This window comes from Lethenteron reissneri, chromosome 14 (assembly GCF_015708825.2).
Source record: "Lethenteron reissneri isolate LAM-NWPU_2019-01 chromosome 14, ASM1570882v1, whole genome shotgun sequence".
In the NCBI taxonomy this organism is placed as follows: Eukaryota; Metazoa; Chordata; class Hyperoartia; order Petromyzontiformes; family Petromyzontidae; genus Lethenteron; species Lethenteron reissneri.
The window spans coordinates 6,178,534-6,192,211 of NC_083792.1; the positions used below are offsets into that span (position 1 = coordinate 6,178,534).

Consider the following 13,678-nt stretch of genomic DNA (forward strand, 5'->3'; position numbering starts at 1 on the left):
GGTCAGGCTGAGGTCAGGTTGTAAAGGTCAGGCTGTGAAGGTCAGGCTGTGAAGGTCAGGCCGTGAGGGTCAGGTTGTGAAGGTCAGGCTGTGAAGGTCAGGTTGTGAAGGTCAGGCTGTGACGGTCAGGCTGAGAAGGTCAGGCTGTGAAGGTCAGGCTGTGAAGGTCAAGCTGAGAAGGTCAGGCCGTGAGGGTCAGGCTGTGAAGGTCAGGCTGTGAAGGTCAGGCTGAGAAGATCAGGCTGTGAAGGTCAGGCTGTGAAGGTCAGGCCGTGAGGGTCAGGCTGTGAAGGTCAGGCTGTGAAGGTCAGGCCGTGAGGGTCAGGCTGTGAAGGTCAGGCCGTGAAGGTCAGGTTGTGAAGGTCAGGCTGTGAAGGTCAGGCTGAGAAGGTCAGGCCGTGAGGGTCAGGCTGTGAAGGTCAGGTTGAGAAGGTCAGGCTGAGGTCAGGCTGTGAAGGTCAGATTGTGAAGGTCAGGCTGTGAAGGTCAGGTGTCCACAAGGCTCCAGCTGTGAGATCCAGCGGGAGGGAGGAAGCCGTGGGGCATTGTGGGGGCTTCATCAACTTGCACCTCCGAGTTTGCTTAATCATTAATCACCAGCATTATCTGCGATGACCCGTTGACCTTGACATGTGCACGATTATGGAAGCAGCAACAACATGTGTGTGAGTGGGGATCGGCGGTGCAGTCGTTAGTCACCTACAATCCTGCCCACTTTAGGTTCAATTCCCTGCCGGGGTTAACGTCCATGGGTCGGCACGTCTGCCCTTTGAGGCCACGTGAAGTGTTGCCGGGTCGCTGACAGAAGGTCACGGGACAGAGAACGGGACAGAGCACGGGTGCCGCGGGTTGACTGACCGAGACGACTGGCAAGATGCAGTTGTGGCAACTCGCGCGCACACACACGCACACACAGAGGCACGCACACACGAGGCACAGCCGGTACTCACCTTGCACCGCGATGGCGCGTCCGGCGCCGCGCCGAAACAGGCCGCCAGCAGGACGAGCAGCGCCACCAGGAGGTTGTTGAGGCTGAACACCTCCGCGGCGACCGCCCAGTGCCAGGTGAGGCGCGAGAAGGCGAAGAGGCCCGCGGCGAGAACGCCGGCCGGCACGGAGCCGGAGGCCCTGCACGCCCGCACGCCGGCAGCGTCCGGTGTGACGTTCAGACGTGGACCGGAGAGACGTCGGGTCCGCGTTTTCCCCGCGGGGAGTAGCGAATGTTTAATGGAATCATCGCGCGCGCGCTCCGCTCGTCTTTGACTGGTTCAGATAATTACCCTCAAGTGGGGGGGGGAGGGGGGGTCGGGGGGTGGGGGCATTAACTTTACGGATCCGATGTCACCGAGATCCCTTCAATAGCGGGACGCCGCCAACTTCCACGGCGTGGCAGCGGCACCTCATGAAACCCTCAACCACGAAGCGAGCCATCGTGTTGTGGCTGCCGCTGCCGCCGCCGCCGCTGTGAAAGCTGCGATTGGCGGTGCCAGGTCTGTAGCTTCTGACCACCGGCGAACGCGATCGGGGCAAACAAAAAAAAAAATAAGTCACTTGACAGCGATTTCGCTCGTAAAGCTTGGATCGAGTTATTTAAACAGCGAGCGACATTAAGCGCGATCTTGCCGGCCGCCGTCAACGCACAGGTACACGGGGCTTACGCCCGGAGCGCATTCAAGGCGATCGAGCGGACTTGTCGCTAAATTCGTAAACACAACGAGCGGCGCAGCTGTATTGCAAGCCGGCCCTCCATATGCTTCCCGATCGGCCGCGAGAAAAAAAAAAAAGGTTAAGCAGGAGGTTAATGGTAATCTACGAAAGCGGCACTACAAACCGTTAGCTACGTTTCACAAGTTTAGCGAGCGGCAACAATAACTTTGCAAATCCCGCCATTGAAATGGTAATGCATCTCGCGGTGGAGAGCTAATCCCCGCCGCCGCAGAACGCCCGACGGGATGAGCCGACCCCTGACCCGGGCTTGTCAGCTCCTCTGTGTGACGGGCGCGTCAGAGGGTGGCGGCCCCTACGCCCGCCCCCCCGCTCTCCTCCCCGTCGCATCGGCCCCGACGGCGGAGCGACGTCCACGGATTAGCGCCCCGTTTTAATCTCCCGCGCCCGGATTAGAAGCTCATCGCGCACGCCGCGCCGTATCGGAGGGGTGGCAGGCGCCTGCCCCAGCTGTGCCCACCCATTCTCCCGTCGCCGGGACTCCCTTCGCACAAACAGCCGCGCGCCCGCGGGGGGCTGGGCACGACGGGACGCGGAGGGAGGAGGAGGAGGGGGGGGGGCCTGCAATTCATTAAAGTTATACCCGGCCTTCACCACGGCAAGCCCAAGGAGGGCTTGACACACTTTAAATTGCACATTCTTATTATACTCCAAACGTTTTATTCACCCGTCACTCATAATCGGCTCCCGCCGCCGTAAGCTGCGTGCCAATCATTAGGGGTATTGAGATTTCTCATTTCAAACTTGGGAGAACCATATCCACATTAATTCTGACTTATGCACAACTTCGGTTTTACATTATTTCATGAGGCTGCTTAAACGGCTGGACTATTCGACGCAGGGCTGCATGTACCTGCGGGCGTACAGGCTGAGCAACGGCGTCGTCACTACAAGGGAATTAAAAGGCGTGTCCGGGTCGGCACGCGCCCCCCCCCCCCCCCCCCCATCGACAGCGACGTCAAAAATTAATCGCGGGATTTTTTTTTACGTGATTTTGTTTTAATGAATCAATCGCCGAGCCCACCCCCAACATCAACAATGGTCGGCAATATTTTTTCATGGAACAGATGACGATTTGTCCTTTATTTATTACAGCATTTATTTATTACAACATTTCTTTACTTATTTATTACAGTAGTTAACCGGCAAAATCCCTCGAGATAAAACCGTCTCAAATGCAAACGGGTGTCCAGGGTGTCGATTGATACTCGTCGGTGGAGCGGCGGCGCAACGGTTAGCGCATTGCACTAAGAACTCGGAGACCTGAGTTCGATTGCCAGTCACGGCTGGCGAGTGAAAACTGCACCGGTCCTGCACGGCCCTTGCCCACGACCCACAAGGACAACACAATGTCGTTTATACACTCTGGGAAGACTCGGCGATTCTCGAGGCTGGTTTTCGTGAGGGTCCTGCTAAGACTCACAGTAGGGTGCGATGGTTCTGTGTTTTTCCAATTTGCGTGTATAACTTTAAAAATTTGGTGAAGTATGGTCAAACGACCCGCATAACCGAAGCGGCGCAAACTACAACGTCGCCTGCTTGGTTCTTTCGGTAAAGTCACGTAGAATGGAAATAATAAAATAATACAAATAAAACATAATAAAATAATTCTCACGACAGTTTCAGCCACAACGCAAGCAGCCAGTCCGGGGGGGGGGCCCGCAATTCATTAAAGTTATACCGGCTGTTTGCGTTGTGGCTGAAACGTGAGAATTATTTAATTATGTTTTATTTTTATTATTTTATTATTTCCATTCTACGTGACTTGACCGAAAGAACCAAGAAGATGAATCCCTGCAGTCACGAAAGCTTTAAATCGAAAAATACAACGTCGTCGTCACCCGAGGCCCCCTGGCACACCAGGAAGGCCGTGTGGAGGGTGCCACGGGCAGCCAGCTGCGTCACCTGACACACGCGCCACGGGCGTCACCTGACGCACGTGCCACGGGAGGCACCTGCGGCCCTGCTCACGGCGTCCTCTGCTCACCGGGTGAGAGCCCTCTCACCAGATTCATTACACCCTGCAAACACTTTGGCTTTGGACGCTGAATTCCCATTACGATCAAACATCACAACAGCAAGAATAATAATTACTGGGGAGAGTTCTGCTTCTGGATGTTTGGCCGTTTCCCCATCGAGTATTTTTTTTTTTACCGAATTGACAAAGGCTCCCGGCATACGGAGCGAAACGTCGGACGTGGCGCGGAACGGCACGCGGCACAACCTGGAACGCGCCGGAGGACCGCGTGGCAGCAGCGGCGGCAGCAGCAGCAGCAGCACCACCAACGCCGCCTGCGCAGTGACCCTCGCGACGCGTGGGGTCACTGCGGTAAACCGGCGCGAGGACGAGCGGTACCGGTGGACGGCGGCGTGGAGGAGCGCAGCGGCGCCGGCGGCGCAGGCGGCGGTGAGGAGGTTGACGCGGAAGGCGGGCGAGCCGGACGAAGTGAGCGACATCGCGAGCTTCGCGAGCAGCGTGAAGAGTGGGTAACCTGGAGGGTGAGCCACCTGCCAGATCGACACAAAGACCCCCCACCATGTAGTTTTAACAGACTGTTGGGGCAAGTGCTGTTTAAGAGCACCTATGAAGGCCGGCACCACGCCCGACTACCTTTGTCTCCCTAGTGGCAATGTTTACACACCGCACCAGGTACTAATTTGAGGCTGAGTCGACCTAGGGGAGGCCCAGGACACACACACGCGCGCACACACGTGCACGCATGCACACATGACCGCTCGGATGCAGCGATGGACTGCAATGCAGTTTGGTTTGGATCAAGTGACATCCACAGCGGGCCAAGATGCGCTCGCTCACATTGACATGCCATCTAAATCCAGATTATATACATCTGATGGCGTCTCAAGGCGCCATGTATAAAAATGTTTCTTCACAATGTTTACTCATTTAAAACATGTTATTCCGATCTGCCGTTGCATGCAATGCAGACACTTGGTCACGAATGTGTGTAAAGAAACGTGGAGGGACGCACGTTTGGAATTACACTAAGAGACCGGAAGAGAAACACGCGAACTATGGAACACACGCGGGTTAATGACTTAATTCAAACGGTCAACGAAAGTAGGTGGGGCATGGGCGGGACGTGCCGTGGCTCAAAGGGACGGTGGCAGACGGTCGAGACTCGCGACGGAGTGGCAGCCAAATGTGGGAACACGGCGAGGAGAGAAACCGCCGCGGAGATGAAGCGAAGAGGGCAGCCCCCAGGCAGGAGCAAGGTGGACCTTGGCATCACAAGGTCACGAGGGATAGCGTTGACGTAGCGGGAGGCATTCGTGAAAAACCGGCGAGCGAAGTTTAACTCTAGATTTGAAGCTTTCGTGACTGCAAGGATTCATACTCTTAGGTTTTTTCGGTAAAGTCACGTTGGTAAAAATAAATAAAAATATTACAGCTGAATTTACTGTATTAAGTAATATTAAGTAATACAGTAAATTCAGCTGTGACGGTCCCACCTGATGACGGAGACTTGTGTTGCCTCCGAAACGTCATGATTTATTATTTTATTTATATTATTATTTCTATTATATTTTTATTTATTTTTACCTACGTGACCTTACCGAAAAAACCTATGAGCGAAGTTTAACTCTGCGCTTCGCTGCACTTTGCGAACGCGCTGCGTGTTTTCGCGGCAGGTCAACCGTCGCTCTGCGACGCGGTCCCGGGTCGTGCAGGGCGCTGTCCGGCATGACGCCCGACGTTTCGCCCCACAGGGAACACCAAGAGGCTGCGCCAACGTGGAGGAAAACGTCGGACGTCGGTTGCGTCGCCCGGGCGGGCACAGACGCGAGAACGAGCGCGGCGGGGGCGCCAGCGGCGATCACTCACCCCGAGCTCGTGCGCCGCTGTGATCAGCTCACCTGCGAAGGCACGGAGAGCACGGCGATTAGAAGAAGAAGAAAAAAAACACAACCCAGGGACCCGCAGTGTATTGTACAGAGTTGGTATAAAATTCCAAATGAAAATGCCGAATACCCACTGGGCAAGATTATGGGGTCGTGTTTTGCTTAATAAAGTACTGTAATGAGCTTTTATATGGCTTTAAGAAATAATAACGCACACATTTGGCAGAGCGGTTAGGAATTACTGTATTTTTTTTTAATACCCCGTATAATCTGCCACACCACCAAAACACGAACTTCGCCTATGGTTGGCGCTGTTGCTCACGACGCAACAATTTGGCAATTAATTTTTTTTGTTCGTTATTGCACGACAAAAATTCAACTGCGCAGGTTGCCACGGCAGCAGCGTGGCCACGACAGGAACGGAATTCCGTCGTTGTTGTAGGGGTCGCTCGACCAGTGCCCATGGCTCAGTGGTCGGCGACCTGTGGCTCCAGAGCCGCATGCGGTGGCTCTTTAAGGACCGCTTCGTGACACGTGACTTATTAAGGACTGCCACCGTCTCGTATATTCACCATGGCTCTTGAAATATTTAGTTTTTTTTACCGAATTCGGAAAAAAATGTCTCTTCTCGTTATTTTGGTAGCTGACCCCAGCTATTGCTCAAGCGATGCCTGGGTCATTTAGAGCAGCAGAGCCACGTGACCCAACACGAGAATGCCAAGCCAATGACACTACAGCTCCAAGTTGCAACATCATCGCCATCATCACAAGCCGTGGTCGATCCACCGCTGGATGTAGGGTCCCCCCCCCCAAGCCGCCGCGCCATAATAATCTACCGAGAGCAAGTGCACACAAACTCATTTCATCGCCCCGTCTCCTTGGTGGACATGCTGTCCTCTCAAACCAAGCGCTGTTAGTGAGGAGCATCTAATGAAGACCAGAACGGCACACGAGGGGGGTCGGTGACCAGCACCACGTCCGGCCGCCCCTGGCTCCCCAGTGGCGATGTTTACGCACCACACCAGGTACTTATTTGAGGCCGAGTCGACCTAGGCCCAGAACCAGTTCAAATATACGGCACTGTTGTTGGTCGCGAGCGGGGGGCGAACCGGTGCCGCCAGCTCTGAAGCGCGATGCGCTCACCACTACGCCGCGGCTCCTCGTTATCATCGTCTGTGTCACGAGCGCGCCCCTGTCAGTAGCAGCAGCAGCAGCCACATCGTCACAGACACCACCACAATGGGGCGGCCTCTCTCCCTCTCACGCTCGAACACGGACGACGCACCAGCTTTGCCAGCAGGTGGCGCCGCGCAGGCGACGTCGCGACTTGTTTGAATTTCTCCATCAACACGAAAATGTCGTCAAGTTGACCGGCCACAAACCTAGGCACTTTCTGAGCGAGGCCATGATGCAGAGCTGTGTGTGTGTGTCCAGGTGTGTGTGTGTCCATAGTGGGGAGCGGTAGTGTAGCGGTTTGCACGCTGCGCTACGAACCTGGCAACCCGGGTTCGACTCCCGCTCGCGGTCAACACTAGTGACGATTATCTGAACTAGTCCTGGGCCTCCCCTAGGTCGACTCAACCTCAAATGAGTACCTAGTTCGATGTGTAAACATTGCCACTAGGGAGACAAAGGCAGCCGGGCGAGGTGTTGGCCACCCACCCCCTCGTGTACCGTTCCGGCCTTCATAGGTGCTCACTAACAGCACTTACCACTACAGTCTGTTAAGGCTATACGGGGGATCTTTGTCTTGTGTGTATAGATCCTGTATTGGTGTATTCTGTGCTGATACGTGATCATTTTGTGATAATTTCACTGTGTAACAAAAAAAAATTGTTCCTGGGTAGTGTTATTTATTAATTTCTTATACCTCAAAAGTACAGAAAATGGCTATTATTCCCCACAAACTTTGCTTTTGTGACCAGGACAGTGATATTTAGAAATTTACCTATTTTCAATGAGAAAACGGGCGAATGTGTCTTTTCGTTCACATAAAGTCAGATTAAAACAACGTAGGAATCCAAATTTATATTTATTTATACTAAAGTAATACAAAAATTACTACAAAAGATTTAGACACCAAGGCGCACTACCACAGGCGGGACTGGCCACAGCGGACCGAGTTCTGCGTGGGGAGGAACAACGTCAAGTGGGAGCCACTGGTAGACCCCCAGAAGGTGCTGATGCCAACACTGCACATCCAATTGGACATTGTGAAACAATTTGTTAGAGCTGTAGATAAGGAGTCGGCAGCCTTCAAGTACTTTCAAGACTTCTTCCCTAAACTGTCTGAGGCCAAGGTCAAAGTCGGTGTCTTCGTCGGACCACAGATGAAGAAAATCCTGGAGTGCAATTAATTCCCCAAGAATGCTCACTTGTAAGGAGAAAGTGGCTTGGGACAGCTTTGTCGCAGTGGTTCGTGGCTTCCTGGGCAATCACAAGGTCGAAAACTACGTGGAGCTGGTTGAGAATGGTGAAAAACAATGGCACAATGGGCTGTAGGATGTCCCTCAAAGTCCTTATCCTTGATGCTCATCAAGGACATGGGAGCGTACACGGAGGAGCAAGGCGAGCGCTTCCACCAGGATAGACTGGACTTTGAACGCCGCTACCAAGGACAGTATAACGAGAACATGATGGGAGACTACATTTGGGGGCTGATTCGTGAAAGTGATTTACAGTATAATCGTAAATCTCGAAAAACTACTCACTTCTAAATCTTTTGTAGTCTTTTTGTTATTACTTTAGTACAAATACACGTTAATTTAGATTCATGTTATTTTTTTCTGACTTTATGTGAACGAAAAGACACAAATTCGCCCGTTTTCTCATTGAAAATAGGTACATTTCTAAATATCACTGTCCTGGTCACAAAAGCAATGTTTGTGGGGAATAATAGCCTTTTTCTATACTTTTTAGACATAAGCAATTACGAACTAACACTTACTACCCAGGAACACAAAATTACGTTACGTAGTGTTTCCACCACTCGAGTTCTATCTCGAATCGAGAACCGGTAGTGCAATGGATGACTTGAGTCATCGCATGTGATCTGCTGTGAAAGAGTCACCAAGTACCAGAGTCTCCACCGGGCAATGAAGGGTGCAGGGTTCGCCAATAGACTCCCAGGACCAGGACTCCAACGAGCAGGGAGCCAGTCCAGCCCGAGCCGAGGAGACCCGCTCCGGTCCACGTGGCTCCCCTTGGGTCGACGGTGCGAGGAGAGGGCCCTGGTGGGGGTCCCTGGCCCATCATCTCCACCGGCCACGTCAACTCTCACTCCTCCTCTTCATCCTCACGCACCCGTCTTCACCTGCTGGGCTGGGCGACGATGATGATTGATGATTTTATTTCGATTTAAAGCTTTCGTGACCGCAGGGATTCATCTTCTTGGTTCTTTTCGGTAAAGTCACGTAGAAGGGAAATAATACAATAATAATAAAACATAATGAAATACAATTCTCACGACGTTTCCTTTGTCAAGGCGCCCTTCCTACCCTAACCCAGCTTAAATATACGCTGCCAAGCCTGGTGGTGTTCATTCAGACGCTGTCTTTCCGACAGACCTGTTCTTCACCTGAGGACGGCTGCTTGCGTTGTGGCCGAAACGTCGTGAGAATTGTATTTTATTATGTTTTATTTTTATTATTTTATTATTTCCCTTCTACGTGACATTACCGAAAGAACCAAGAAGATGATGATGATGATGCGATGAGATGAATGGCACTAGTGGTGGACGATGGCTGATAGATGAGTTGATGGGATGGTCGATGTTCTGATGGTGGGATGGTTGCTCATGGGATGTACCTAAGAACAGCACAAAACACACACGAACAGTTCAGTTGCCACTTTGGAACATTCCAGCTTCTGTGGATGGAAATGATGAGATGGGTGATGTGGTCGATGATGATGATGATGATTATTATTGAACGGACGAAATGAGGGGAAGGATGACGAGATGATGATGGAATGGATGAGATGAAATGTAATTGATGAGCTCATGGGATAGATGATGATGACGATGATGGTTGAATTAAAGAAACGATTATATCGGCGAGACCGATCGCAGACCAGGGAATTGGCACTAGCGGTGGACAAAGATGTAATGGATGATGATGAGATAGATGATGATTATAACGGCGAGATGATGGGTTAGAATCGCTGGATGATGATGATGATAAGTGAGATGATGATGGGTGAGAATCGATAGATGATTATGATTATTACAGCGAGATGATGATGGGTGAGAATCGATCAACGATGATTATAACAGCGAGATGATGAGTAGAATCGTTAGATGATTATAACAGCGAGATGATGATGATGGGTAGAATCGATAGATGATGATTATAACAGCGAGATGATGGGTGAGAATCGATAGATGATTATAACAGCGAGATGATGATGGGTAGAATCGATAGATGATGATTATAACAGCGAGATGATGGGTGAGAATCGATAGATGATTATAACAGCGAGTTGATGAGTAGAATCGATAGATGATGATGATTATAAGTGAGATGATGGGTGAGAATCGATAGATGATTATAACAGCGAGATGATGATGGGTGAGAATCGATAGATGATGATTACAACAGCGAGATGATGATGATAACGGCTAGATGATGATGGGTTAGAATCGCTAATTGATTATGATAACAGCGAGATGATTATGGGTTAGAATCGATAGATGATGATGATGATGATTATAACGGCGAGATGACGATGATGATGAGAACAGAGCGTGTACAGACGGCCGCGAGTGGTGGGATGACGATATTACCGCATGACGAGGAGGAGGAGAAGGCGATGAGGGTGGTGGTGATGATGATGATGGAGAGACGGGAACCGATGCGGACAGAACTCTTCCGCGCGTACATTCATCCCTCGTGACCCGGCAGCGATCCACGCGGTGCCCTTCCGCTCGCATCACCCACGACGCAAAGGTCCCCCAGGTAGCCTGCACAGGCTGCTTGGGGCAAGTGCTCTTAGCGAGCGCCGCTGAACGCTGGCTGGCACGAGCGGCTAAGGGTGGTTATGGTGCGGTCAGAATCACGCCCGCACGCCTTTTGTATCCCCGATGCGTCGCTCATGGCGAGGGGGAGCGGGACCCGGGACCGGCTAACATGTTAGCCGTGGCCGGGGATGGAACTCAGGTCTGTTTCGTTGGTCGTGTATTGAGTCGGGCTCAACACGAACACGTGTTAAAGAGACACGGAGACACAAACGCAGCACGTGCTCGCAGCTCGCAGCTGTTCACAATGAGCCGACAACGCTGGGAGCCCCAGATTCGAATCCGGGGTTGTGACCCCCCCCCCCCCGTGATTGAACTGGAACTGTGCGTGTGGCGGAGGAGTTCCTGCTCAGGCCCCCCACACACTCACAGGGACACGCGGAGACACACACAGAGAGACACACAGAGAGACACAGAGACACACACAGAGACACAGAGACACACACATACACAGAGAGACACACACGCAGAGACACAAAGACACACACAGAGACACAGACAAAGATCCCCCATATAGCCTTAACAGACTGTAGGGGCAAGTTCTGTTAGCGAGCACCTATGAAAGCCGCAACGGTACACGAGGGGGTGGGTGGCCAGCACCACGCCCGACCGCCTTTGTCTCCCTAGTGGTGATGTTTACACACCGCACCAGGTGACTCATTTGAGGCTGAGTCGACCTAGGGGAGGCCCAGGACCGGTTCAGATAATCGTCACCGGTGTTGGCCGTGAGCGGGAATCGAACTCGGGTCGCCGGGATTCATAGCGCAGCGTAGCGCTAACCGCTACACAATCGCTCCCACACTAACAGTGAGACACACACACAGAGAGACACAGACACGAACACAGAGACAGACACCCGCTCTTGTGCCCGTGTGTGTGCAGGACACGTGGTGGCACAGCGCCTCCTGCTGGCGAGCTTGGTTATGGCCGCGCTGGACCGCGTTGTGTTGTGTGTGTTGTGTGTGTTGTGTTCGTGGTGTGTGTGCGGTGTGTGTGTTGTGTGTTGAGTTGTGTGTGTGTTGTGTATGCGTTATGTGTGTGTGTATGCGTTGTGTGTGTAGTGTGTGTGTTGTGTGTGAGTTGTGTGTTGTGTGTGTTGTGTATTGAGTTGTGTGTGTGTTGTGTGTGTTGTGTATGCGTTATGTGTGTAGTGTGTGTGTTGTGTGTGTTGTGTGTGTGTTGTGTGTGTGTTGTGTGCGAGTTGTGTGTTGTGTGTGTGTCGTGTATTGAGTTGTGTGTGTAGTGTGTGTGTTGTGTGTGTGTGTTTATGTGTGTGTGTATGTGTGTAGTATGTGTATGTGTGTTGTGTGTGTGGTGTGTGTGTTGTGTGTGTCTAGTGTTTGTATGTGTGTATGTGTGTGTGTTGTGTGTGTGTAGTGTGTGTATGTGTGTTGTGTGTGTGGTGTGTGTGTATGTGTGTAGTGTGTGTAGGTATGTGTTGAGTTGTGTGCGCGCGTTCGATCCGCGGCACCGCGTCGTGATAGTGAGACGCGTGCCGCTGTCATCACAGATCTTGTCACCAACACGGACGCGAGTACCCATTGCGGGGCAAGGGGCCGTCCATAAATGACGTGACGCACCAAGGGGGGGGGGGTCAAGTTTTGACAGATTTTTTGCGCACCCACTAAATGGGTGGCCCCTGACCGCTACACTACCGCACACACATTCACAAACACACACATTCACAAACACACACATTCACACAACAACAACAACAACCGCCATTCGCCACTAAGTGGCGGTGACGTCACCACGATGCTTGTGCCAGGCCAAGTGCACCTTGAGGCCACGTGAAGTGTCGAACGCCCGCTGGCAGGAGGTCACGGGGCAGACCCAGCAGGTGCCACGGGTCGTCTGACTGAGATGACCGAGATGACTGGCTGATGCACCACCTGTGCCCCCTACTGTGCCAACTTGCTGTGCTTTAGCCACCCGGCGCTCCGCTCGTTGTTGTGAGCGTCGCTCCTCCGCCCTCCGTTGTTGTTGGAGGGCGACTGCCTCCAACTGCCCAGTAGCGTCCTTCACGAGCCTCCTCCACTGAGGCCGATCTTGACACCGCTGGTACCAGTCATCGGCAAGTCCACTCAGCTCCACGTCCTCCTGTACCTCACATTCACACACACATTCACACACACATTCACAAACACACACATTCACAAACACACACATTCACACACACACAGTCACACACACATACACACAGTCACACACACACAGTCACATACACACACACAGTCACACACACACAGTCACAGACACAGTCACACACACACAGTCACGTACACGAGCGTGCCGCGTTCTCCAGTTCTACTTTACATCACAGGAGCGACGCTTGCGTCCAATCATCCAGAGGATGAGGTTCGTGTTTCACCCGGTGCCCGTTAATTGCCGCAGAGGGGCGATTGAACTCCATTTAGATTAAACATTTCGATTTAAAGCTTTCGTGACTGCAGGGATTCATCTTCTTGGTTCTTTCGGTAAAGTCACGTAAAAGCTTATTCAATGCTAAATTCTTCTGTTTGATATGTAAACTCCTTTGTCAAGGCGCTCGTCTCCTCCCACCCAGATTAAAATACGCTGCCAAGCTTAGCAGTGTTCATTGAAACGCTGTCTTTAAGACAGCTCTGTCTTCACCTGAGGGCGGCTGCTTGTGTTGTGGCCGAAACGTCGTGAGAATTTTATTTTATTATGTTTTATTATTATTATTTTATTATTTCCCTTCTACGTGACTTTACCGAAAGAACCAAGAAGATACATTTTAAATGTCACCGGCTATATGGGAAGTGGCCAGGAGATGGCAGTACACCAATGGATTCTTAAATCTATCTGTGCGGAGGCAAGGGTGTTCCCGGACAGGTCAAAGGCTTCACGTGAATAGGATCTCGACTAAAACATGCGGTAGATTCTATGTTGAAGCTGGCCACTCCGAGGGTTGTTAGGGTTATCGTAATCCTAACCAAAGCATCATTGTCCCAATGACCATTCGGCAGGTGCCATCTCCAGTAACGTTTTCCTAAAATGACACTTTAGGTATGAAATTAAGGAGACAGTGGCTAGCCAGCCTACCTCTCCGACCCC

The 13,678-nt window shown here is 51.9% G+C and overlaps 1 protein-coding gene across 4 annotated transcripts in view; it reads right to left on the reverse strand.

Moving 5' to 3' along the window:
• TMEM260 (transmembrane protein 260) overlaps nucleotides 1-10,788 on the reverse strand; it is a 31,342-nt gene extending 20,554 nt beyond the window's left edge. The window contains exons 1-5 of one of the 4 annotated variants that reach the window (XM_061551350.1): nucleotides 10,465-10,788; nucleotides 8,664-9,393; nucleotides 5,570-5,601; nucleotides 4,082-4,233; nucleotides 951-1,128 (exon numbers count right to left, since the gene is read on the reverse strand). In XM_061551350.1, the coding sequence (XP_061407334.1) occupies nucleotides 951-1,128; nucleotides 4,082-4,233; nucleotides 5,570-5,601; nucleotides 8,664-8,841 (540 nt within the window). In that variant the 5' untranslated portion in view covers nucleotides 8,842-9,393; nucleotides 10,465-10,788. The other 3 variants (XM_061551351.1, XM_061551349.1, XM_061551352.1) reach the window with 3 other exon arrangements.
• Nucleotides 10,789-13,678: the final 2,890 nt, after the last annotated feature.